This window comes from Thamnophis sirtalis, unplaced genomic scaffold, assembly GCF_051295495.1.
Source record: "Thamnophis sirtalis isolate CommonGarterSnake01/CBP01778 unplaced genomic scaffold, rThaSir2_p1.2 scaffold_11, whole genome shotgun sequence".
Classification (NCBI taxonomy): Eukaryota; Metazoa; Chordata; class Lepidosauria; order Squamata; family Natricidae; genus Thamnophis; species Thamnophis sirtalis.
In genome coordinates this window covers 60,249,462-60,277,460 of record NW_028261391.1, presented here as the reverse complement: position 1 = coordinate 60,277,460, position 27,999 = coordinate 60,249,462, and the positions used below count along the sequence as shown (strand labels likewise).

Genomic DNA, 27,999 nt, shown 5'->3' with positions numbered 1-27,999 from the left:
CCGCGGCCATTTTGTGGACCCTTTGGATCAACGCCCCCCCCCTCCCCCTCCCTCCGCGTTGTATTGACTCCTACCTTGAGGGCTGCCGAGGCCTAAGGTAAAACGGGAGGCCTGGAGCGGCTCGGTTGTTTTCGGCTTTTGTTTTAATCGTGTCTCGGCGGTCTCCCTCCGCTTCCCCCGGCTCCCCCCTCCTTCGGCGCAGCATCCTGGCTCTGCCTGGGAGCCGCTTTCCCGTGTAGCATGATGGAAGACGACGGACAGCCCAAGACCCTGTGAGTGAGACGGGGACGGGGAGCTCGGGAAGTGGGTCAAGAAGCGATGACAGGAGGGGGATTCTCTGAAGGAGCGTTTGGAGGGAGACGGGGAGAAGAAAGCGGGACTCAGGATGAAGGGGGGGTAAGAATCGCGGCACGAGAAGGAAATATAAACCTCGCCTCAGTTTTATGTGATGGAGGAGTTGGGGGTTCCCCACAAAACGTCATCAGGGCGGCTGATAAATTGTGAAGGATATAAACCCAGAGTAGACTTAGAGGGTGGGGTGTTCTTGGTAACGGGGAAGGCTTGTGGAAGGTGGTGGGTTTTTTTTAACCAAATGTGTAAGGTCAGTAAGCTTGGTATATTCAAATTGCACCGGCCATTTGGTAACGTCGGTGTGCCTGAAACCCTAGAAAGCCTTTTCTGTGGGATGGTTACCAGGAGGGCCATTGGCTTTGGGCCATTATGCTTATGGCATAAGATTTGTAGATTTGGCATTCCCTCTGGCAGTAGAAAAGTTTTGGAAAGTAATCCTGACTTGCAGTGAGGGACCTCCATAAGATAGGAAATACATTGCCAGTTAAAGAAAGCTGGAATAGACCAGAGGAAAATGGATATATGTTTAAGTAGATATGTAATTTAAAGATTTATAAGACTGCTTAACTCAGACAGTGTGACTCTAGGCTGTGTCACCTACAACAAAAATCGTCGTCATACAAGCAGCGCTTAGTATATAAATTACACAATCTAAAAATGTGAAATATGACAACCAAGCAGAGACCATAATAATAAACCTTAGAGTGGAACTTCCCCTCAAATGACTCTAAATGCCTGAGGAAGAGCCAGGTCTTAAGAGCTTTCCTAAAGACAAGGACAGTGGGAGGTCTGTCATAGCAATAGCAATAGCAGTTAGACTTATATACCGCTTCATAGGGCTTTCAGCCCTCTCTAAGCGGTTTACAGAGTCAGCATATTGCCCCCAACAACAACCTGGGTCCTCATTTTACCCACCTCGGAAGAGTGGAAGGCTGAGTCAACCCTGAGCCGGTGAGATTTGAACCGCTGAACTGCAGCTAACAGTCAGCTGAAGTACTGCACTCTAACCACTGCGCCACCTCGGCTCTATACAGGTAGTCCTCAACATATGACCATAATGGAGCCCAAAATTTCTATTGCTAAGTGAGACATTTGTTAAGGGAGTTTTGCCCTGTTTTGCAACCTTCCTGCCACAGTTAAGTGAATCACTGCAGAGTTGTTAACAGGAGTAACACGGTTTTTAAGTGAATCTGGCTTCCCCAGATTGACTTTGCTTGTTGGAAGATCACAAAAGGTGATCACATCAGCTTGGGTCTGTGCAACTGCCATAAATATAAGTCAGTTGCCAGGTGTCTGAATTTTGATCACATGACCTTGAGTGTACTGTACCAGCTGTAAGTGTGAAAAACAGTCATAAGTCACTTTTAATGCTTCGAATGATCACTAAACAAATGGTCGTGAGGACTACCTGTATTAGAGGCGGGGTGTGTGTGTGTGTGGATCATTCCAGAGGGCAGGGGCAACCACAGAAAAAGCATGCTTTAAGTCCCATGAAGTGACAGTTTAAAAGAAGCAACCTGGAGCATATGGAACAGGGAGATGGAGAACATAATCCCTCAAGTAATGTTAGTAAGATATACTATTTAATAATGACATAAAGAAGTTGCAAGGCTTGGAACTCAGAAAGTTTGAACAATATAGCAAGTAAAATGAATATAACTTAGAGAGTTTGCAAAACAAACCAATTTGCAAGTGAAAATTGGAGGGCCTTAGTTAAAGGAGGCTATGCTCAACAAAAATATTAGTATGTAAAAAGCATCCCAGAAGTCAGAACAATACAACATGATAGTAGTGATGCTTTACATAAGAAAAAAAAATCAAAATCCTAAGGGGCCATTTTGTAAGGCCAATTGAAGATTTACAAAATAATGAAAGCTTTTGAATTTTATTGGCTTAGATAGGAAGAACTAGGAAACAAGGGAAGTATGTAATTGATTTCTAAGTCATTTTTGTTCTGGGTTACATGCTCAGATGAAACAATGATGAGCCTCCAGACAAAATCAGACGCAGAACAAGCATTAGGTTAAGCTTGGGGAGAAAGTGTAAAAAATTGTCAGTTTGCTGTTTAAGAAAGTATACTTTAGCTGTTAAACTTAGAATTGTTTTACCTACAAAGGTAAAACCTACAAAGAGCCAAGGTGGCGCAGTGGTTAAATGCAGCACTGCAGGCTACTGCTAGATCAGCAGGTCAGCGGTTCAAATCTCACCGGCTCAGGGTTGACTCAGCCTTCCATCCTTCCGAGGTGGGTAAAATGAGGACCCAGATTGTTGGGGGCAATATGCTGACTCTCTGTAAACCCCTTAGAGAGGCCTGAAAGGCCTATGAAGCGGTATATAAGTCTACTGCTATTGCTATTGCTATTACAACCTACACAGCTGATAAGAGACAGAGAACCTAGCTTGATAATATTTATTATTAACAAAACTGATAAAAATTTGTTTGTTGCTAAGTTTGTGTTGTTGAAAATGAATAAAGAGCACATTTTAGTAGAGTAAAAAATGTGAAAATTTTAATCTAAGGTTTCTTTAGGGTATATAAAGAGTAAAAAGAAAAAAAGTACAGAGAAAAAAGAAAAATGTATTAAAGCAAATAGTTAATTGTAAAGAAATAACTTCATCATCATCATGCCAAAAACAAAAAAATTCAGTAATTTATCACTTTGGAGATTACCTTGCTACAAAAGATCTCTTCTTCCCCGTAATCTCATCTCTTATCTGTAGACTAATTTTAAAATCTTTTCATTCAGCCCTAATCAGCAAAAGTCATCTAAGGGTTAGCAAAAACAATAACATAGTTTAACCTTGATAAACTATCTTATTTCCCCCTCGCTTTTAATAATCTTGATATCCCTTTAAATAATGGCCTATAATTTGCTCTTTTTTTTCATTTTCTCTTCTCAGAAATTACTTCAAAACTTTAACAAAAGTTTTGTAAATCCAAAATAGGAAAGTTATGCAACTTGCTCTTCTGGTTTGTTTTTTGTATATCCCTTTTAATTGTTAAGACATTAGCTGGCTTCATTTCTATAGCCAATGTAACATGCAACATAATGGGGTCCATGCTATTAACTCAAATACCAGTTTCAGATGTTTTATTCTGTTATGATTCAAAATGCAGCTGTTCCACATAGAAAAAGTATTTTGCTTTTTCCATTCTGTTTCAGTTGCTGTAAATGTCTTGTTTCTTAGATTTGGGATATTTTCAGTTGTCCTAGTGTCAGAATCAGTATAAAAGGTGGATATTCCAATTGCTGCAAAAGGAAGGCTATGGGGGAGGGATTTGGGGCAAAACAGTAGGCATTTAAGGAACTAATGTCACAAGCCATTTTGGATGTAACTACCAATAGTTACTAACTATTGTTATATAGTAGTAAGACTAACTGGAATCTTGATAACAAATTGGACTTCTCAATTGATACTTGATGCTTCTGCAGGTGGTGACTGCTGATAAGTAATTGGTTGTCTGCCAGTATCTGAGATAACCTCCACATCTTATTCCAGTTTAGTTTTAAATTTGATTCACCAGTAGTCTGGTGTTGATTATAGTTAGAAACAGAAAGGCATCTCCCCAGTCCCCATTCCCTGCTTTTCAAAATAGATCTCTTTTGAATCAAAAAGAACTTAGTTAATATTCCAGAGCAGACTATATAGTAACACACTCCACCCACCCCAAATTACTGCTGCTTGGACATTGAATTGGTACAACAACTTGTCTCTCTTACTATAATAATCCTCTATTTCCCCAATAGACTTTCTCAACCTGTAACTGGGGGATGCCAGACTTCCCCATCAGTAACTAGAGGATGTCCTTTTATTTCAATCTCCATACCTTTGGCAGAAACTCACCTACTGCCCAGAAATGGCCAGTGTCTATAAGATATTAAGAAACCTGGGTTACATTCAATGCATTCATATGTTGGAGAAGTCATAGTGCAACCAGTCCATGGCTCAGTTCCTGAGAGGCTACACATGGGCTTATTTAGTCTCTGTGCACTTGAACTCCAGTAGGATTCATCCATCAGTCCTCCATTGGCTTCCCACCCATTCTCAATCCAACTGACTCAACCTATTTTATGCATGGCCAGTCATAAAGTTCCTGGATCTAGTGTCTGACCCAGCTGTGTCAAATGGTGTACTGTCTGAAAGGCTTCTGGACTCATCACACATATAGCATGGAGGTGATGTTATGGCCAGCAAGCTATATAGAAGAAAAAGGCTATATTCATAATGCCATTACTTGAATGATAACTACTATCTTTTTTGTAGGAAAGTTGGATTTTGTGTTTTTTTGTTAACGTGTGTGGCATTAAATAAATGTAAATAAAAATAGATGGAATGCCAGAGGTGTGTGCTTATGAATGTACTTTCACCACTTTGCTAAAGTTTGTACACAAGTGATGTACAGTAACTACAAAAAGTACACATTGCTTTGATCTGCTCTTTTAAGGGTATGTACTCAGCATATGCCTTTGACTCCTGATGGTGATGTGATTCAGGATATTTTAATTTATGCAGTGAATGTTTTCATCTTCAAAATCATTCTAAAAACTTCACTGTCAACAAGAACAGGTAGAAAGTGCACATACCTAAATAAATTCAGTAGGTCAGTGTTTTTACCAACAAATTCTATGCTGATGGCATACTTTCATTGTTAGTTCTTTTATATTTTTTGATTGAATGCATTGAAAAGCAAAGTTTATCTGATAAGTTGGAAAGTGGAGATTTTGCATTAGTGTTATGGTATCATTCATACTCATTGCACTGTATTGCATTATCTGGTGCCTTTTTATGGAGACTTCAGAGAACATTTCAGTGTGCAAAAATAATTTAGCCGCTTAGCTTGCTAAGCTTAGATGTGTGAACATACTTGCATTAACAGCATACAGTCCATGCTGTTAATGCAAGGCATAGTGTATTTGCAATTTTGTTGCAAAGGTATTTTTTTATTTATTGATTTTGACCTATTTGCTTTAAGGTTTTTTTAAACCACTTCAAGCATAAAGATTGCTGAGAAGTGTGCATGACGCATGAGTAATCTTTTATTGTGTTGAGTGTTGTAAATGTAATGCACTACAATGTAGTATAGACTTATTTATAGAATGTAAATGCTATATGCTGGATATTTTGTGCTTCCCAAAGTGAAGCCCTAGGCCTAAGGAAAAAATGATAAAGCTTTTTTAGAAACAGTCCATGTTCCTGTCAGACTTAGCTTTGGTATAACAATAGAAATTTGGAAGGGGAAGTATATTTAAACTGATTTTAAAAATCTTTAATGGATTGGCATTAATTTAGTACTTTTATTCTAAGTTGTCCATCTGTCCTGGATGAATTAATTGAAAGGTTATATGTTATGTGAGAGATCAAAAGCACAGAGCCATCCTTGTCATGCTCCTTTCAGTTAAAATACTGATATTCCTCTGGCAAATACTGCTTCAGATTTCAAGGAAGGCTATGCCATATTTAGGCTAAAATGTAAATGCTCACTAGTTGATAGCAAAAATTAAAATAAGCAGATAAGAATGAACAAATATTCATTACAGCTGTTTGATTGTGGTAATGCATATGAACCACACATTTCAAATCCTTATGATAGCTGCATGGCTGTGCCTGTACATATATGCACATTTAGACAGAGAACAGTACACAGAATACTTCAAGAGCTTGGAAAAAGGTATGGCTGCTTTAGTAATTCATAATAGGCATTTCTTGCGCACTCCTACACATTCCTAAGGAACTGTATTATAGGACTTTTGCAGCCCGAATATTGACCAATCCTGTGCTAATTTAAGTCCATAAAATTAAAAGACCACTTTTATTGTAGAATATGTTTTTATTGTTTTTATAGACTACAGGTTCAAAATAATCTTTGCAATTCAGCAAATTATTATTCAGTTTCTTACTCAGTGAATAAAATTGAATGTAGTATTTTCTCTCTTATTCTAAATGTATAGTTTGATTTCAGGAGTTTATTCAGTTTATTTCTGAATATCTTTCTCCCATTTTCTTTTTCTTCCCAAGCTCATGCATGAAGCTCCATTTGTGTGAGTGGTGGGTGCTCGCACGGAACCATCAATTCTTTCCTGATTCACCAAGCTAGTTGGGGAACGCTGATGTACAGCAGTAGTGTCAAATTCAACTAGGAGTCCTGGTGGGGCAGTAGTTAAATGCAATATTGCACACTAACTCTGCCCACAGCCTAGAGTTTGAAGCTGATGGGCTCAGTGCTGACTCAGCCTTCCATCCTTCTGAGATCTATAAAATAAGACCCAGATTGTTGAGGGTAATATGTTAAACCACTCAGAATATGCTGTAAAGCACTATAAAGCAGAAAATGACTCTGCTTTTGTGCTATTGCTGTTGCTAACTAGAAATGGGGGTCATTAAACCATCTATAAAGACTGCATTTTGACTTATTTTATTTTATTATTAAAACACTAAAATCAGGTCAGAACTAGGCATAACTATTACATAAAAAGAAATGTATGTTTTACAAAATTTGACTTTGTTTTCAATGTTTGTGTGTGTGTATGTTTATGGATGGGGGAAACCTATATGGTTGCTACCATAGGAATCAAAACCAGCTTAATAGTAGTCTCTGTGTGCGCTTGTGTGTGCATACATATTTCCCAATTCCACTCTGAGCTTCCTCCTAACCTATTGTCAAATTATTGCACAAATCCTCACTATCATGTGCAATGTTCCCTCTAATTTCTGACATCCCATATGCAGGAAATACAGGTAGTCCTTGACTTACAATGATTCATTTAGTGACCATTCAAAGTTACAACGGCAATGAAAAAGTGACTTATGACCATTTTTCATAGTTAAGACCTTTGCAGCCTCCCCATGGCCATGTAATCAAATTTCAAATACCTTGAACTGTTTCATATTTCTGACCATTGCTGTGCCAAGATCATGTGATCCCTTTTTGCAAACTTCTGACAAGCAAAATCAGTGGGGAAAACAGAATCATGTAAAAGCCAGGTTACTAATTATCAACTGCAGTGGTTAACAACTTTGGCAAAAAGGTGATAAAATGAGGCAAAACTCACTTAACAAATGTCTCACTTAACAGCAGAAATTTTGGGCTCAATTGTGGTCGTACGTTAAGGACTACCTATAATTGTTCTATGAGCTTTTTCCAAACCAAATGCTTCACATATTTGTGCATCTCAATATGAGACTGTGAGTAAATTGTAGATATTTGTAATAAACGCTAAAATGTTTACATATTTCCTAAAGTATAAACCAGAAAGTTTAACAATAGGTCACATTTCCCCTTGAAAGTTGTGTGTCTCCATCATTTTGGATTCCTGGCAGCTGCTCCCTGCACTTCTCTTGGCAGTCTTTTTCAGAAGTGATGTGGCAGTTCTTTTCTTCCTAGGAATGAGACAACCCCTGGCTTTGTACTAAAGACAGAAGGACTAAGCACTATCTCCTTCTTGGCTGATACTTCAACCATTATACCAAACTCCACACATACATGCGTACAAATGATAACATCACCTTACTAGTCACTACTAACTGCAGTCAGTATTTTGTAACCATTTAAATTTCATTCCTTCTTTCTTTCCCATTTGCAATTTGATAAAGTAAAAATTTAGAAAAAAGGAAGAAAAGCATAAAGCACTTAGATTTCCCCCTTTCATTATCCCCATTCTTTTCTTTTTATATTTAAGAACTAACTTAAATTTTATATTACAATATTGGCTTTAAAATTGATATTAATTGAAAATAAGAGCCATGGTGGCGTACTAGTTAGAGTGCAGTATTGCAGGCTAGATCTGCCGACTGCCAGCAGTTCAATTCTCACCGGCTCAAGGTTTGGTTGGAGTCTGGAATTTGATCATGATGGGTTCGAGATTGACTCAGCCTTCCATCCTTCCAAGGTCGGTAAAATGAGGAACCAGATTATTGGGGGCATTAGGCTGACTCTGTAAACTGCTTAGAGAGGGTTGTAAAGCATTATGAAGTGGTATATACTATAAGTCTTAAGTACTACTGCTATTGCTATTAGTATGAAATTAACAATGATCAGGGACATTGGGCAACCTGAGACCCTACAGATATAAATCTAAACCTTTATTGGAGGGAGGAGGAGGGCAATGAATTCAACTTGTTTCGGAGAGAAAAGAAAGATTAAACTTGGTTTGGAGGAGGAGGGGAATTTTGAAGGGAGGAAAATAAGTTAATTCAACCTGTTAATTCACCTCTTTCATGGTGGCCATGAAAGTCTGCCTGCTTGCTCTGAGACAGGAAGGCAAATGGCCAAGCTTGCTGCTTTAGCTTAATTGCTCAAGTAGGGTCATTTGGTGCTGCTGTAGTGTAGTGCTCCTATTCAGTTCACACCAAGGCAGTGCTAAGCAGTTCTCACTGTTGCAGTTAAGGCAAGGTGATGAAATTTGGCAGGACTTCTTACAAATCATGAGCCCCTGGTTATATGGTGGTTGGTGACCAAATGTATTACTTATTTATTTGTAATGCATTTATAAGTATTATGGCATGTTTATAAAATGGATTTTTTTTATACTTGCAGAATATCTTGGCAAGGCATAAATTAATGACATTAATATTACCTTTTGTTTTCTATAGCTATGTAGGAAATCTTTCCAGAGATGTGACCGAAGTCCTTATACTTCAATTATTCAGCCAAATTGGACCTTGCAAAAGCTGTAAAATGATAACAGAGGTAATATGTTCTCACAATCTAATTTATATGAAATCTTTTAACATTTCACATAAAAGTAGTTACTAATTCTGCTTTAAAAAAAATAAAGTAAGATTGAAGAAATGACAATTTAAATGTTTAATTAAGGAGGACTCCTATGCATGCATTGACTAGGATTATAGCCTTAGTTAATTTAATTGACAAATTTTGATTAGAAAAAGGTTCTTGTATATCTTAAAATATATGCTTATTGAGTCTTCTCAGCCCCTCATGAAGATTGCTGTAAGATCTCTAGTAATATATTTGTTTAGTTTAACTACCACTATTCTTTGAATGAAGGTTGGAATGAATACTCTTTATGCAAAATAATTCAAGCTGTATACATTATTTAAAGATTACTTCGATTGCAACATTTTCTTTGTGACAGAAAAAAGATAGAGTCTAAGCAATTTTTTATTACTATTAATGAATATCAGTCATTACATAGAAAAGTAGTTGGGTTGCAACTATGTTTTTTATGTATCTTTATTTGAATAATTTATATTTTGTTAATACTTTCAGATGAACATCAGAATAAAACATGTTTTACTAGGATTTAGCCTTGCTTTTTATAGTCCCATGGATGACCAAAATATTTCTTTTTAGAGAGGATGGAACTTCAGAAAGAGAAAATCAATATTCTGTATTGGACAATTGAAATTGACTTGACTGTTGGATTCATTTAGTTATTTTCAACAAGTTATATCTTTCATTATTAAAAAATAAAACTTTATTTTGATGTTACTAAAAAACTAGAATATGGATTTTGAAGTCAGCTGCATAAATATTTACATAAATGATAGAAATTAGTATTTTCAATATGAAATATTTACAATCTACATCCCCCCCCCCCAAGTTTTCATTAAATAGAGATTTTGTGGGAATATAGGACCATTTAAAATTAGGTTCTTTTTAAGTGCTAAGAAATTAGGGCTTTAAAACCTGGAAGAATGTTCCTCCTTTTTTATTTTAATAGCTCCAGGGAAGGGATCTATTGCAAGTACTAGAACCTTTTTTAAACCTGAAAGTCTATTTCTAAATGGGTTGAAATTACAACAGATACAGTCCAATACTGGAATTTGCAATTTTGAAAATAATCATCTTGACCAACCTTTTCTAGTTCACTAGCCATTGACTGGTTCTGAAATCATAATGTTCATTTTTAGCTAAGTGTGATGTCTTAACTTTTATCACATTTGACTCAATATTGACAACAATCTGCTTTGTGTACACAGTATATCAAAGGAAATATATTCCTGATTTTAATTCAAATTCATATTCTGATTTTTTAATGGCAGATTCGAGGGCCTTTTTATATGTTATCAATAAAACAAAATGGTGCAATAGATAGTTCATTAGAAATTTAGACCAAAATACTTTTGTTGGTACATGAATTGTGTTGTTTCCCAGATTAGTCAAAATTGTTCTATGTAATATTTCTCTGGAGGTTGGGTATATAGACTGTAACATTTATTTTTGTGTTTTAAATATTAAAGATTTATTTATTTCTTAGCAACTACCATAGGTAACTGGTAACATTTATTTTGCATTTTTATTTATTAAATATAATATATCTACTTATGTAGATGTAATATATCTATATAACCTGGTTCATTAAAATATGAAGCTAAAAATCAAATTTTTAAATGATTTGCTGCATTTTGCTGTAATTTTCTAATCCACATTCTTGCTTTTAATGCCTTGTGAAATCTGAAACAATCACACACATCCTCCCAAATCTGGGCTTTGAAATTGGTAAGTACCTGGAGCTGAATATGTTTACAAAGGAAATAGCTCCAGTTATCAATAAACCTCCTTTTCCTTCAAAACTTACATAATTCTATTTGTAAAATTTACAGGAAGGAATGAACCATTTTAGAAGCACACATATGTATAACCTAACATAGTAGATGTAATCTTATCCCAACTGTCTTCTGGATCCAGTTCCACCACAAGCTGCTATTAAAACTTCTTGATTCTAAGTGTGTAATCCATCATGTCATCTAAACAGTGTGATGAATTTTCAAGAAAGGCTGTTTTGAATTGAACCTGCATTTTCATACATGATGACCTCTAGATGTGGTTCTGTGGATGCTATAATTTGAGATATTCTTTTGACAGAATAGACAACAATTCTTACAGCTACTTTGTAAGCACTTATTTAGAATTTTTTAGAATTTTATTAGAATTTGTAGGCCGCCCTTTTCCCTGAGGGGACTCAGGGCGGCTCACACAAAAACTGGGAAAGGGGAATACAGACAGTAGGACAAAACATGTAATAAAATAGCAAACAACAAACACTCATCATTCGGGCGGGTAACTATCCTAGCCCCAGGCCTGACGGGCGAGCCAGTTCTTCAAGGCTATGCGGAAGGCCTGGACGGTGGAGAGGGTACGAATCTCCACGGGGAGCTCGTTCCAAAGGGTCGGGGCTACTGCTGAGAAGGCCCTCCTCCTTGTAGTTGCCAGCCGACACTGGCTGGCCGATGGAATACGGAGGAGGCCTAATCTATGAGATCTTATCGGTCGTAGGGATGTAATTGGCAGAAGGCGGTCTCTCAAGTATCCAGATCCACTGCCATGTAGGGCTTTATGGGTGATTAATAGCACCTTGAAGCGCATCCGGAGATCAACAGGTAGCCAGCGCAGCTCGCGGAGGATAGGTGTTATGCGGGTGAATCGGGGTGCACCCGCAATCACTCGCGCGGCTGCATTCTGCACTAGCTGAAGTCGCCGGATGCTCCTCAAGGGCAGCCCCATGTAGAGCACATTGCAGTATTCCAGCCTAGAGGTCACAAGGGCCCGAGTGACTGTTGTGAGAGCCTCCCGATTCAGGTAGGGTCGCAACTGGCGCACCAGGCGAACCTGGGCGAATGCCCCCCTGGTCACAGCCGTTAAGTGGTGGTCAAATGACAGCTGTGGATCCAGGAGGACTCCCAAGTTGCGAACCCTCTCTGAGGGGTATAAAATTTGACCCCCCAGCCTGAGTGGTGGAATAATAGCCAAATCTTTGGGAGGGAAACACAATAGCCACTCGGTCTTTTCTGGGTTGAGCACAAGCTTGTTCACCCTCATCCAGTCCATAACGGCCTCAAGACCCCGGCTCATCACGTCAACCGCTTCATTGATTTGGCACGGGGCGGACAGATACAATTGAGTATCGTCCGCATATTGATGGTATCTAATCCCGTGCCTGCGGATGATCTCTCCCAGCGGTTTCATGTAGATGTTGAATAGTAGGGGGGATAAGACCGAACCCTGAGGCACCCCATAATTTAGGGGCCTAGGGGACGATCTCTGCCCCCCCACTAACACCGACTGCGACCTGTCCGAGAGGTAGGAGGAGAACCACCGTAACACGGTGCCTCCCACTCCCACCTCCCGCAGTCGTCGCAGAAGGATACCATGGTCGATGGTATCGAAAGCCGCTGAGAGGTCAAGGAGGACCAGGATGGAGGAACGTCCTTCATCTCTGGCTCTCCAGAGATCATCCATCAATGCGACCAAAGCGGTTTCTGTGCTGTAACCGGGCCTGAAGCCTGACTGGAAGGGGTCTAGGTAGTTTGCTTCCTCCAAGGACCGTTGGAGCTGGAAGGCCACCACCTTCTCAACAACCTTCCCCAGGAAGGGAAGGTTGGAGACTGGACGATAGCTATTAAGAACAGCTGGATCCAAGGATGGTTTCTTCAGGAGGGGTCTCACCACCGCCGCTTTCAGTGCGGCGGGGAAGTTCCCCTCCCGAAGGGAGGCGGTCACAACCGCCTGGATCCAGCCTCGTGTCACCTCACTGCAGTTAGTAACCAGCCATGAGGGACACGGATCCAGAACGCAGGTGGAAGTACTTACAGCTCTCATGGCCTTGTCCACATCCCCGGGGGTAACGTCTTGAAACTCAACCCAGAGCTGTTCTACTTGGTCCCCCTGCGCCTCGGCTGGAACTGCGGGGGTGGAGTCCAAGTCCGACCGAAACCGAGCAATTTTGTCCGCTAAGAATTGGGCATATTCTTCAGCTCTGCCCTGCAAGGGTTCCCCCGCCTCCCTTTTGTTCAATAGGGAGCGGGTTATCCTAAACAGGGCGGCTGGGCGGGACTCAGCGGATGCTACCAGGGTGGCTATGTGCGATCTTTTTGCTGCCCTAAGTGCCCTGGTGTATTCCCTGGTGCAGGTGGTTACCATTGCCCGGTTCGATTCGGACTTATCGGACCTCCAACGGTGCTCTAGGCATCTCCTCCGGCGCTTCATCTCCCGGAGTTCCTCGGTGAACCAAGGGGGTCTCCGGGATCCGCCGCCTCGGAGGAGCCGCAGTGGCGCAATCCGGTCGAGGGCCTCCGACGCTGCCGAGTGCCACGCAGCAGCCAGAGTCTCCACCGGATTGTGGGCGAAAGAGTCAGGAATAACCCCAAGCTCTGTCTGGAACCTTACTGGCTCCATAAGACGCCTGGGGCGGAACCACCTGGTCGGTTCCTCCTCCCTACAGTGGGGGTTTGGCCTCCGGAAGTCGAGCCTCAGTAGGCAATGGTCTGACCACGACAGGGGTATGATGTCACTCCCCCTCAGACCAAGATCACAAATCCACTGCTCCGAGAGAAATACGAGGTCAAGCATGTGTCCCGCTGAATGGGTTGGGCCCCGAATTACTTGGGTCAAGCCCATGGCTGTCATGGAAGCCATGAACTCCTGCGCCCCATCAGAGTTTTCACCGAGCGACGGCAAATTAAAGTCCCCCAGGACCATCAACCTAGGGAACTCAATTGCCAGCTCGGCTACCGACTCGAGGAGCGAGGGGAGGGCTGCTGCAACGCTGTTGGGAGGCAGGTACGTTAGCAGCAGACCCACTTGACCCTTGAGGTCCAACTTTAACAGCAAAGACTCACACCCGACAATCTCCGGAGCAGGGACCCTACGAGGAACTAACGACTCTCGGATAACAGCGGCCACACCCCCACCCCTTCCCTGGGCTCTCGGCTGATGCAGCACCTGAAATCCTTCTGGGCACAGCTCTACAAGGGGGACTCCTCCCTCTGGGCCCAGCCAGGTCTCAGTAATACATGCCAGGTCTGCCCTCTCGTCTAAAATTAAGTCCCGGACGAGAGGAGCTTTATGTACAACAGACCTGGCATTTAGCGACAACAGCCTGAGACCAGGGTCCTGACTACTTGCGCCATCTGGTCTTGGAGTGGGACTCCTAGGGCCGGAAGGAGGGATCTCTGTAATGTAGCGAACCCTCCTTCCCCGGTAATGGCCTGCCCTAAAGTCCCCGCCGTATCTGCCCCTCCCTGTTACGACCGCAATACCCCGACCCTCTCCCGTGTCTCTGGTCCCCTCAACCACCCCCGTGGCCCCCGCAACTCCCGGCAGGTCCTCCGAATCACGCATACTCATACACTCCCCCAAACAGTCCCCACGTAAGAAGTTAAAAACACAAAATTACAACAATATGATCATAAAAAAGTGGGACATTCATCCATCTCAAGCGTACCTCAAGCATAACCCATACAAAGACAGAAGAAAAAGGTGAAAGAAAAGAAAGAAATTATAAATTGCGCATAAAAATTGATTGGTTTAAAGTGCGAATAGTTCTGGGAAGGTCCAAAAAAAGTCCAAGATGGTTAAGGCAAGCAGAGGGCCTTCTATGTACTGTAAGTACCCCCGCTCGGCCAGTAGTGGCGCTATCTGTGGCCGCAGGTCCAAGGCGGCATCAGGCAACAATGGCCGTGGCAGATGAAAGTGTAGATAAAAGAGCAGATGAAGATATACTCCAAAAGGTCCAAAAGCCGCATTCCAAAAGGAGTCTAGTCCCACCCAACAAAAGGCCCTGCAATGGCAATGGCAACGGCCCAGTGGGGGGGAGAATGCACCAACAGGGGAGGCCAAGCCGAGGGGAGAGGAAGGGGGATGCAGTAGCAGCAGATGAAGACAGCCTCCCATTCTCTCCCAGTGCTGTTCCAGGCTAACCGCCTTCTCCCTGGGGCACTGAATAATCCAATGCAAGTCCACAGCAACCAAACACACAGACGAGAAAGAAAGTAGCATAAAGGTACTTTTACTTATGGTAATATTTTCTTTTCTAGCTTTAAGTAATATATTTTCCTGGATTTTCTTCTCAGCAACCCGATAGCAGAAGAGTCAACTCTTCTGTTGGATTTTCTGTTTTGCAGCATACAAGCAATGACCCTTATTGCTTTGTGGAATTTTATGAACACAGGGATGCAGCTGCTGCATTAGCTGCTATGAATGGGAGAAAAATTTTGGGAAAGGTACGTTGCAAAAGAAAAAAGAATGACATGTAGCAAATTAAGTAAATAGGTTATGATTCATGGCAAGGATTTTTTTTGTCCCATTTTTAAATTAGAAATACCTTGAAACAATGTTCCTATAGAGAAAAACACTCATTTTGTTGGAATTGATCCTGTACAGCCTCTTCATCGACATAAGAATTATGCCAATACTGATAATTTTTTTCATTATTTTTAGGAAGTAAAAGTTAACTGGGCAACAACACCAAGTAGCCAAAAAAAAGATACTTCAAGTAAGTAAATGTTCTGAAGCAACACTACCTAAGCCATGTATTTAGTTGGATTCAATGGTGGGATTCAACTTTTTTTACTACCGGTTCTGTGGGTGTGGTTTGGTAGGTGTGGTATGGCTTGGTGGACATGGCAGGGGAAGGATATGGTAAAATCTCCGTTCCCTCCCAATTAGCTGGGACTCGGGAGGCAGAGAATAAATGAAGGTGGGACCAGTCAGAGGTGGTATTTACCTTTTCTCCAGAACTGGTCAGAACCTGCTGAATACCACCTCTTGTTAGATCGTATTCATTGCTTTGGTAGTATAAGAAAGTTAAACTTTTTGCATATAGAAGCAATGCATTTCTGTTTTTTCCTCCAGATCATTTTCATGTGTTTGTGGGAGATTTAAGTCCAGAAATAACAACAGAAGATATTAAGTCAGCATTTGCTCCTTTTGGTAAAATATCGTAAGTACTATACTTTTTACCTTAAATCATTAATACAAATAGAATTAAAACGCAAGATTGTTCTTCTCTTAAGTCACTGTCATTTATTAGGCAAAGATTATTTACATAATGGCATGTGAATGGTGTAGAATTATCTTGTACATTTATTGTATTATATTATTCCACACAAGTATGAACAAGGTTTCTGCATCAGTTCTGTTAAAAAGCTGTGTGGTTTTCACACTTGCAAATCCATATGCATTTTTATGGGCTGGGGTATATTGTGGGTAAATGAAGGCAAACCTGTTGATTTTTGTGGCTTATAGAACATTGTCTGATAGAAGCTGGAAGTTTCTTATAATTATATACAGTAGGTAGTGTTGGACTGTGTAAGTTCATAGCCAGTTGTAAAACTTCGTTTCATGCATTTTTGAAATGGTAGCACTACATTTAGGATTTTTACATTTGAAAATTAAAATTCATATCTTTTGATAAACTTTTGATAAAGTAAAGAAGTCTTGTTTTAAGGATACGTTAATTATGCCAGTCATAAGTATCTTTCTCTGTTGACAGTAGAACTTTGGGACTAAATTTCCAAATATCTATAGCTTTGTAAATGAACATTTTAAATTTTGCAAGTGTTCCTTCAAGTGCTATAGTATGCGTGTTTGTTTTATTATTTAATCTAATTTCTTGAAAAACTTTCTCCTATTGTTTTCTTTTGTCTTTTTAACAACATCAGTACAAAACCTGAACATCTTGTGTTACTTTACAGGAATGTATTTCTGCTATAAAGCATATTTTCTCTATGTTTTCTCATATTTTCAAATGCAACAAAATCTTATTTTGTCTGTTTGATTTACTTTGCTTTTTATCTCAATGTGGTAAGTACTGGTACTGTTTGCAAGCCAATATTAAAAGATTTAATATAGGTTGCTATTTCTCAATTTTGATTTATACCTGAGACCTGCAGTTTTTCTAAAGTCCAAGTCACAATTAAAAGTAATAGCATTCTGATTATTTTGCAGAATTGCTCATAAGAATGGACAGGATGTTGAAGCTAACTGCAAGGAACTGTGCACACTGGAACTCAGTTGTAGATTTTTTTTCTCATTTCTATTTATTCTTATTATACATTATTTATATATACATATCTTAGTATTTACATTTTAACATTCTATATTCAGTGCAGTTCTATATTTCCAATCATTTTAACTTACTCACTAAAAATTATGTGTAAAATTTGTTGTCTTCATATTGGTGAACTTAGCATTGTTGTTAGTTATATTCGCCTTTCTTAAATTTCTGAAAATGTCAATTTTTCAAAATTTACAGCTGCCCAAACTCCAAAATGATGGTAGAGAATTGACCAAGAAAAATAAAGAAATCTGTTAACAGGCCATGTATGCCTTTTAATTCCTATTTTTTTCCTCTTTTTCAATTTTTTAATATTTCATATTTTATATCACTAGGCAGAGGGCATTTATTTAGAAAATGCATGGTAAACATAGTTAGAAATGTTACAGTAATTTATAGTTCAGTAAACCTTAGAGACCCTAGTCAATAGATAATTAGAAAAGGAAATTCTGTTCCTTTTAAAATTTCAAATTTGAACGATTTAGTTGTAGAAAGTGCAGGATATATTGATAGGTTGCATGTTTATTACATGTTATTTTTTATTTTTGTCCTACTGCTTTTTTCTAACAGGAAAAGAAGTATTAGGCAGAATTAGGAATGGTTATAGTTAGGAGTTACTGAGTTTATATTAGGGAAAACTATGCTCACAATACAGTGTGTGTGGTTCCTTTTAGTTTTTATTTTGAATATCTATAATATTTCCTCATATAACTGTGCTTCTCTTCCCAGGGATGCACGGGTAGTTAAAGATATGACAACAGGAAAATCAAAAGGCTATGGTTTTGTATCATTTTATAATAAATTGGTGAGTACATTGAGCAGTATAAATCATTGCTTCATACTTTGTGAGCTAATTTATGAAGGATGCAATACAAGCAGGCAGACATTTATAGGATACTAGTTCATAGCCCACTTTTATAACCCGTTGGTTATGTGAAAGGCAGAACTTTTTATAGTTATATGGTTGAGTAATGTTATATCGATCCTTTAAACAAGAGACAAAAATATGCCTATTTTTAACTTTACTAGTAATAGAGTACAGATATCTTTTGCAGGGCAGTTACTTCTTATGGAAATAAGGAGAGCTACAGTATACCTACATGGTATACTGTCAGTCTCTACCTAAAAGTGTCTTAAATGTATTGAGTTCTTCAAATGTGAGGTGGAATATTTGTGGCCTTCCAGGTGTTGCTGAACTAGATTTCTCAGCAGCCCAACCAATATGGCCAATAGTAAGAACTATTGGAAACTCAAATTCAGCAGCATCTGGAAGCCACAGGGCTTTTTCTTTTTCATTCAGTGTATTCATTCCGTTACTGTTCGTTAATTTTTTGGAAAAGCTATTAGTACCTAAATTGATCCATGAGCAAAAGACAAAGCAACAAAATAGAATGTATGTTTTAATTCTTTAATTTCAAATTTATGATTAATTTGGGTCCGTGTGGTTTTTTTTTTTAAAAAAAAAAATTAGGATGCAGAAAATGCGATTGTGCATATGGGAGGCCAGTGGTTAGGAGGTCGTCAGATCAGAACTAACTGGGCAACACGAAAGCCACCTGCTCCTAAAACTACACAAGAAAGTAAGTGAATTTGGGCAAGAATGAAATTCTATTTTTAATTATATTAACAGAGTGATTTCTAATAGATTACCTCTGTCTATATAAATATCTGAGAGTAATATTGAATATGGATATGTAATATTTTGCATCTCTTCTTGATATTACAAATGTATGTACAGTTCCATAAATAGTTTTGGTAATATTTGCTTTTGTGCATATATTGTTAGTTGGTTTATATGCTTTTCCATTTCGTTATTGTGAGTTTGGACAGGTAACGGGAAATTAAAAGTAAGAAACAATTAAAGAATTGCAATCATTGTCAATTAATATATCATGTGGTAGAGATCCAAACAGATATTTTCATTTGCAATTGTTAAGAAATAAAAAATAACCAATCCATAGGACTCACGCCAACCCTATACACCTGACGAACAACCAGGTGCTTCCCTTAGCTCTATGCTTTACAAAAGGCCATCTAGATATCTGCATGTTGATGGAGAATGTGTGTGGATGCCCGTGCACAGGTATTATGCTAGGACAGAAGAGATCCACAAAATGGCAATACAATTAAAAGGGCCCCAAGAATGCCCAAACCTTGTTGATTTTGGCAGGCACGGAGAAACAAAAAGAAGTGGTTAAAGCAATAGCTAGGTTCTAATCTCTCTAGGTAATAACCAGCCTCTTGAATTGCAACAAGAAGTTAGCATGAGTAGTTCCTCCTAAATCAGCAGTGGTCAAAATTGATGCACAAGATAAACCTATGGAAAGACTATCCCAGTCTTTGCTCCTACTTGCTCCTTAAGTAGGAACTACTATCCATCAGGATTTGTGAATTGCACTCCAACTGTGGGGAATGCAACCCCATTTAGAGTTAATGATGAAAAGTATCCTGATCTGATACCCCCAACCTTCAAACACCAAGAGATAACCTTGATATTGTCGCTTGGTTAATGTTGGACATATTGGTTATTATAAGCATTCTAATGATACTTGCTATATGTTGACGGATGACCTCATCCAGCAGCTTCATGTATATGTCAGATAGGAGCAAGAGGTATCACACAAAATAGAAATATTGGTTGATCTCTCTCTGCCACCTCTGATTGGAACCAGTTCTGGAGAAAGAGAACCATTATAACTCCACGCCTTCTACTCTCAATCCTGAGACGGTTCAGAAATGTACTGAGAGATCAAGGAAAACCAGAATGGATGTACTGTCTCCAGCCTAAGATCGCCAAACTCACCAACAGATGTAATCAGTGCTATGTGACTGCTGTAACCAGATCTGAACCCCAGCAAAAAAAGTCCAAATAATCCATTTCTTCCAGAGCTCTCTGAACCACAAGCTGGTCATCTTTTCAGTGACCTTCCCTAAAGAAGAAAAGATGGAGGCTGTATAAAAAATTATCCAGTTCCATTGGATCTAATGGTATCTTCTTGAGAAAATGAACATCTTCTTTCACAATAGGTGGAAACCATTAACTACTGCTTGAACTCAACTGCCTCACTTTTTGGAGGCGTGAACCAAGTGGATGAGTTATGAATCAGAAATACTGAGATGGGGTCAGCTTAAAGCTTTGAGGACCCAGGCCATTTCATCAGGATTAAGAGATTTAAACTACTCTCAGATAACTAGGCAAGGCCATCCTCAAGCAGCTCCATAGACCTCTATAGGTAGAGGACAAGCAAAACCAAGCAAACAACCAACCTGGCAGATGCCTAGAATAGTTTTCGTAGTGATTCTGCAAATATTCCCATTGTTCTTCCTTAACAAAGAGGAACTGGCTCACCTTAAATGCAGCTGTCAATCAGTCCTTCATCTACATGGCAAAGGCTCTGCCCTGCCCAATATTTTGCCACTCTCATTGCCATGAGATAAAAGTTCTTTCTCAGCAAAGTTTTGATTTTGTTTCTTATGTCATCTTTAAACATTTTCAGTGTTTTGTTAATAAATATATTAAAAATGATATTATATTGAAAATTGAATGAACTACCAAATCATGATTTGATGACTTGAAAAGAGTTGAATTTAAGGTTTTTCCAATTTATAGTAGGCTGAGATATTGTGACATATTGTATTTTCATTAATGGAAATAACAGAAAAAAAGTTTTATCTTGCAGATAACACAAAACAATTGAGATTTGAGGACGTAGTAAATCAGTCAAGCCCCAAAAACTGTACTGTCTATTGTGGAGGAATTGCCTCTGGATTAACAGGTGAGAGTCACATTCATCTTTGCAAAGATTTTCATGAACTACTAAATGCTCACATGACTAACACAAGTGTTAATATTTTTAGATCAGTTGATGAGACAAACATTCTCCCCTTTTGGACAAATTGTGGAAACCAGAGCTTTTCCAGTTAAAGGCTATTCTTTTGTGAGGTAGGACAATTATCATTACTTGCTCTGAACTTAACATAGTACCATGTTGGCAACAAGCAAACATAACTATATTTTAGCTATTGTATCTGAATTACTTTCATTGTATTTCTATAAAGTAGTCCTCGATTTATGACCATAAAGAGCAGTGGCGGTGCAGTGGTTAGAATGCAGTACTGCAGGCTACTTCTGCTGTCAGCTGACTGCAGTTCAGCAGTTCAATTCTCACTGGCCTTCCATCCTTCTGAGGTCATGCTGAGTCTGTAAACTACTTAGAAAGGACTGTAAAGCACCGTGAATATAAGTCTAAGTGCTATTGCTTTTGCTATAATTGGCACCAGAATGTTGGTTGCTGAATGAAGCAGACATTTAAGATATCATGTGACCACTTCACTCTACTACCGCAATCCCAGGTCCTCTGGTTACAGTGGTTAAGTAACCTCATGGGTTGTTAAGCAGGAATAGTTCAAGATAAGGAGCACAGGGGTTAATTAGAGGGTTGGGGAGGGTTCACATGATTTGGAGAATGACATTTCTGCATAACCATGAGTATGGAGTCTGCTTGGACAGTGGCACGAAGGGACCTCAGTAGGATAGTCACACCTTCAGTACTGGAGAAAAACAAAAGGCATAAGTGGGATCCTTGCATGCGTTAGTGGTGTAGGGAGAAGGCTGAAGTCCTGAGCTAGTGAGCAAAGGAGCAGGCTAGGACTCCTGAGTCTGGTTAGTCAGGGACCAGGTAGAGGTCCTATAGGCCATAATAGTTTGATATGGGAGAAGATACAGGTGGACAAGGGCATTTGCAGCACTCATGTGGTCATAAATGTGCACGGACTGCCAAGCGTCTTAATTTTCAGCATGTAACCATAAGGGCGTTGTAACATACATAGCTTTGGGCATACGTTGCAAATCCCTTTGTTTGGGACTTGTAATTTTGAACAATCACTGAACAAAGTCAAGGACTACCTCTAACATCAATAATTATGTCAGAGGTTGTTTGGTATTGCCGGGGCAGCGCATGTCTGTGCTCTATTATGTTTGCGTCTTTGTGGGGTATAAGCTTAAGGCCAGGAACTGTCCCGTTTTGTTCATCTGGAAACCATATTTTTGTAAAATATTTACAAAAGGAAATACAGAAAATATCCAATATCATACATGTTAAAAAGAAATGTAACCTTAAATATTATGGAATTATATTAAGAAGTTGTCAAAGTCAATGGCATACCCAATTGTTTTTTAAAGAATTTAAATACATTGCTTCCTTAAAGACTGAACCTAATCTCCCTGTCTGATTATCGACAGATAACGACATACACTGTAGCAACAACTCCTTCACTTTTGAAATGTATTTGGTATATTCTTTGAGAAAAGACATGTTGCTGTTAAGTTCCATGAATATTGATAGCATATATGCCAGGTTTAGTGATAAACAATTGGCTGATAGGCTTTTAACTGTACTAGATCTTCTGAAAAAGTAAACTGTTGATAAATGAATTATTTCATTCTTGTTAAACCAATGCTATAAGGTTAGAGCAGGATAATATAATAATATTTTACTTCAGAACATTTTTTTGGCCTCAGGTTTTCAACTCATGAAAGTGCAGCGCATGCAATTGTTTCGGTCAATGGAACTACAATTGAAGGTCATGTTGTTAAGTGCTACTGGGGCAAAGAAACACCGGATACAACAAAAGACTTCCAGCAGGTAATGGATAGATTGCGTTAAAGTGTTGTACTCTCTATATCCTCTGTTGTGTGCATTTGCCCAAATCTGTGAAATCAGTTAGTGGAATCTTATGCATTAAAATCCCACATGGAATTCAATTTTAGACATAGAACTTATACCACGTTTGGCTTTTTCTCCAGTTTTTTTCATAAGCACATATTAATTAATATTGTTTATATAAAACAAATTGTTTAAATCTATAGGTGGAGTACAGTCAATGGGGGCAATGGAGTCAAGTTTATGGGAATCCACAGCAATATGGGCAGTATATGACAAATGGATGGCAAGTGCCACCTTACGGAATGTATGGTCAAGCATGGAGTCAACAAGGGTTTGGCATTGAGTAAGTACTTCTGCTCAGAAATTGATGCATGCATATGTCATTTTCCTGGGATGGGAACTCTTGATATTCGCTTGTTCATCATTAAGACAAATGTTTTTTCCCTAAAGTAGTAGTTTGTTACTTTTTAAAAAAAAATAATAGAAAAAACAAAAGGAACAAAACACAAAAATAATGTACATTATAAAAAGTTCATAATAAATGCTTTTAAAAAGTTTTTAATTTTAAAAGATTTAAACAGTTGTTCTATTTTGTGTATCTGAGAAATTGAAAATGCTACTGGTCCAAATAATGCTGTTAACAGATGTAGCTATAATATTGTCACTAAGTTACATCTGTGCTAAGAGACAAATATTTGACTCTTAGTACAGTGTATAATAAAATTCATCTGTATCATGTTTCTAAAGTAAAGTGTTAATTTTTATCTAAGTATGAATTTCTGGAGGGAGACTGATTAATTATAATGCTATGTGAGTGAGCAGCAGTGAACCATAGATTTACAAAAGCACAATCATACGCAACCATAACCTAAGCCAAATGGGTTGCAATAGCTTAATACACACATCTTTTCAAATAAGTTCACTGAGTTATGTTCTGTTCAGTTGAAATCAAAGATGTAAATGCAAATCAGGCCCTCTTAGTGTATCTGATTGCCAAAGCTTAATGTGGCTACTAATAATTTGAATTTTCATAATTAAATTTGTAATAATGAAGTAAACACTTTTGAGTTGCAATTTATCCCACTCTACCTTGAATTGAATCCCTATCTATACATTATTCAGTACACCAGTCTACCTTTCAATTGCTATTCTAAGTAAATTGTTTACGAAGACAATAAAAAACTGCTAATTACTGTATTTTTCAGAGTATAAGATGCATCGGAGTATAAGATGCACCAAGGTTTTGAAGAGGCTGATTTAACAAAAAAAAATTTGCACTCTGCAAATCTCCCCAAAACGCCCCGTTTTTTGCAAAAATGGACCCATTTTCCCTCCCCAAAAAGAGCATGAATAGCCTTTAGGAGGCTTGTAGAGTGCTCCTGTGGGGGGAGTGAACAGAAAATAGCCAGTTTTCCGCCAAGAAAAGGGCATGGATAGCCTTTAGGAGGCTTATAGAGTGCTCCTGGGGGCTGGGGGGGCAATATTGAGCAAAAAACACCCATTCTTTGCTCATTTCTGCCCTCCCCAGCGCCCAGGATCTCTCTGAAAGTCTCCTAAAAGCTATAAATGGCCATTTTGGTGAAGGGGGCGGGGTTTCGGGAGGCAAAAATTCTGTATTCAGTGTATAAGATGCACCCAGATTTTCAGCCTCTTTTTTGAGGGAAAAGGGTGCATCTTATACTCCCAAAAATACAATAGTTTATTTTGCGAGGTAGTTGTGGGTAATGATATATATATTCATTAAAACAAATAATATTTCTGTCATGATTAAAGGTTTACAGGGGGTTAATTTTCATCATCTAGTAAGGGGTATTATTGTAGTTAAAATTGAAACAGATGAGAATAATTACAATTTTCTTTTCCTCTTAACCAGTCAAACACCACCTGCAACCTGGATGAGTGGATTTGCTGCTCAGCCTGCCCAGGGACAAGCTGCTCCGGTAATACCTAATCAGGCTGGCTATGGTATGGCAAGTTACCAAACACAGTGAGCTTAGAACTCTGCTTCGAAGTGTGATTTCAAGTCAGGTTTCGTTTTCCAGTGATTTTTCTGAAGCTTGAAATACAGACACTGGGGAAAAGAGGGGAAGGAGGCAAAAAACGGGAGGGGGCCAAGACAGAGAAAGAAACAAAGAATATTTATTTTGAAGAATGAAAATGTTTGGACCTTTAACACAGCATTTGCTTTGATGAAGGACACAAATATCTTCAATTTATGCCTTTTTAAGTTTTGTTCATGATGGATATGAACAGGTTTTCTTTATGTACAAAATTTAAAATAAAGTCATTAAAAACAATTCTGACTGCACAATTTGGTATGTTGGGAAGAAATGCTTAACATTGTGGTTCTTAGATCCATTCCGTTTTCTTTTGTCTTCAGCATTTTATATCAGGTTTTGAAAAAAAAAATATTAAAGATGCTTTTAATTGAACATTAAATCCTGATCTTTTTCTGTGGACCAAAGATTGCATCAAAGGCAACAATATATTCTTCGTTAATTTCAGAGCCATTATTCAGAAGAAATATTCATGGAAATATTTTTAAGTTAATTTTGAAATATTTGAAGAATCTGGTGTAAATATTTTGGTTTGGTCTGATCAACATTTCCTGTAGTACTATCAGATATTTCTGTTTCCACCCAGAGGAAAACTACAGCTTTTCAAATTTATTTTACTTGAAGCACATATTTGCTTTTACTTTAGAGGTGCCTTTTTAATTTTGTTTTTTAAGCATCATATATGCCCCTTTGTATAACTACCTGCAGTGTTTAGTATGCTCTGAAATAGAAGGAACAATTTTATACAGCAAGTTATTTTATTCTGCTGCTTTTTTGCAGTGCAGTAATATAAATGAACCATACACTTTCAGAACTAGCTACTACATAGAATGAAAAAATATATTCAAAAAGCCTTATTTTTAAATTGATAAATAACTCCTTTTGTCACCAGAAAACAAATTATTTTACTTTATGCTACTTACTATGTAAATTATTAGGCTACTATTAAGTACCTGAATGTTTTAAAAATGACACTTTTTAAAAAAAATATAGGAATATTTAACCAAAATATTTTTAATTAGATTGAATAATTTTTAAAGTAAGACATTTTAATAATGTCATATATGTTTAACAGAACTGCGTTTGGAATAATGAACAATTTGAAGTATGAATTAAGTGTATTTGTTTTTTAATTATTTTGACTTGCATTTCACAAATTTGTATTAAAGCTAGGTTATTTGTGGATTAAATATTATTGGGATAAATAATGAAGTTGGAAAAATGTTACATAGGGTTACTTTTTACTTTGTGGACATACTGATACATAAATTTTAAGTTGAAAGTGAATGAAGACAGGTTACAGAACGATCTGTGACAGCTAGGTGGTGCAAATGATTCATCTTTGAATTTATAACATTTGAGATGAATAATACATGCCATTGCATCTTGGTGGATCTAGGCCAAAATATGTATGAGTATATATGTTTGGTTGGTTTCTGAATAGAAAAGTGTTGTTTAATAGATCACTATTAAATATATACTACATTACAGACTTAGCAGATATTGAAAAAAATATTTATTCCAAGTGGGAGAAAGGTTGGTTAAACTAATCTCTCTCTCTTTTTGAATAACAGATCATAGTGTTATTATCACAAATGTTTTTGCTACGTGCAATTTATTGATCTATGCTTTGGTTAAAATATTTTTAGGAATTTTAATTTCTATTATTTGCTTTGAGGATAGGAAGATTAAAATAGTATTCACGTACATCCTACTAAGTCTGTATTATGATCTTTGGCAATTTTAACCAAATAATAATTTTTGTTGGTATACATAAAGTTGTTTCAGACTGTGGACAACCCGATCTTTTCCGGGTTGGTTAGTTTCCCAGTGGAACAAAATTGAATACGGCTTGAGTGTTCTGCATAAAACATAACTCTTAACAGTTTGGTTTCTACATCATATGGGAACAGTGGAATCCTGGATCAAGATGAGCCTCATTTTTCAGTTGAGGACCCCCATCTGACTAATTTCAACATATAGCAAAGTTGGTCAGATTATTTTTTTAAAGAAGAGTTTAAATAAATCAACAATAGGATATGTTTTTCCCCATTCTGTCAAACTTAGCAAGAGGTAAAATCTAGAGCACAATTGGACAAGGCTGTAGACAAAGCACAAGCAGTTATCTTTGAAAAGCAGAGTTTAGAGCAAATTGTGCTTGACAAGCTTCATGGCTGTACCACCATCAGAGCTCACTTGTGCATTTAATTATTGAAACCAAATGGTATGTTTAATTTCAGTTGAATTTAATTTTATTCATGGAGGAATCATCATTCATTTATTTTATCCAGGTCATTGTATCACAGATTTTAAAAATGTTTGACCTAAATATTAAAAAGCAATGTTTCTTTCAAATTTACTTTGACCCATATTAAATTCATGAGATGGGAAAACCTATGTAGTTTTCTTAGCAACATTATAAAGTGATTTGCCAGTTCTTTTTTCTAGGATTTTATCTAGCCTACAGTTCACAGTTGTCGTGATGGATTTCCATCTAACTATCAACAAGGTCCATCTTTTCACGATCAACCAAGCTCAGCTTTATTCTGTCAAAACAGCTACAAAAAAAGTGAAGTTTGTACAAACCAAATAAATTTGTTTAAAAAAAACAAAAAAAACAAAGCACACGACATACAAACATTCATTTTATTTTTTTCATATTTTTTTAAAGTTGTGAATGGTATCAGGCAAGACTAGCCAAACTTACATGGACATTGAGTAGGCTTTTTAAGTATCTTAAGAGTCGTCATTTGTCATCCCAAATGCCAAAGCAAAAGTGGCTCAGGCGTTGCCTGAATGCCTATTAGAATTTTTGACACCCCCCCCCAAAAATGAGTTGGTCTAAACTTTTTCTGGTCCTCTGTGTATATGAAAGGCACCATTAGTTTTGGAATCTGGTTTAGACACAATTGAATTTCTAGCTAGGATATATTAATTGCCAAGACCAAATTGATTTTTCCAGCTCTTCTGATACGATAGGTACCAGCAGTTAATTTTTACATTGATATGATTTGATTTTTATTCATTTTATTTGAGGAAAAACACCATAATACTCTGTTTATTAAGCACATGCATCAATGAAGAATAGGTATAGGTAATGATGAAATGATACAATGTGTTTTCTTT

The 27,999-nt window shown here is 38.0% G+C and overlaps 1 protein-coding gene across 4 annotated transcripts; it reads left to right on the top strand.

Moving 5' to 3' along the window:
- The first annotated feature begins 17 nt into the window (after positions 1-17).
- On the top strand, positions 18-25,113 carry TIAL1 (TIA1 cytotoxic granule associated RNA binding protein like 1). Of its 4 annotated transcripts, none has more exons than XM_014067169.2 (12): positions 18-272; positions 8,944-9,040; positions 15,217-15,315; positions 15,533-15,587; positions 15,947-16,034; positions 17,880-17,955; positions 18,622-18,730; positions 20,831-20,926; positions 21,009-21,093; positions 22,672-22,795; positions 23,020-23,159; positions 24,690-25,113. In XM_014067169.2, exons 1-12 carry the CDS (start codon positions 241-243, stop codon positions 24,805-24,807), a joined length of 1,119 nt encoding a protein of 372 aa, XP_013922644.1. In that variant the 5' UTR covers positions 18-240; the 3' UTR covers positions 24,808-25,113. The 4 variants fall into 4 exon arrangements, with proteins under 4 accessions (XP_013922644.1, XP_013922643.1, XP_087582025.1 ...); XM_014067168.2 differs by having other exon boundaries at positions 19-272; positions 15,166-15,315; XM_087725899.1 differs by lacking the exons at positions 18-272; positions 8,944-9,040; positions 15,217-15,315 and adding an exon at positions 17,349-17,416 and having other exon boundaries at positions 15,562-15,587.
- Positions 25,114-27,999: the final 2,886 nt, after the last annotated feature.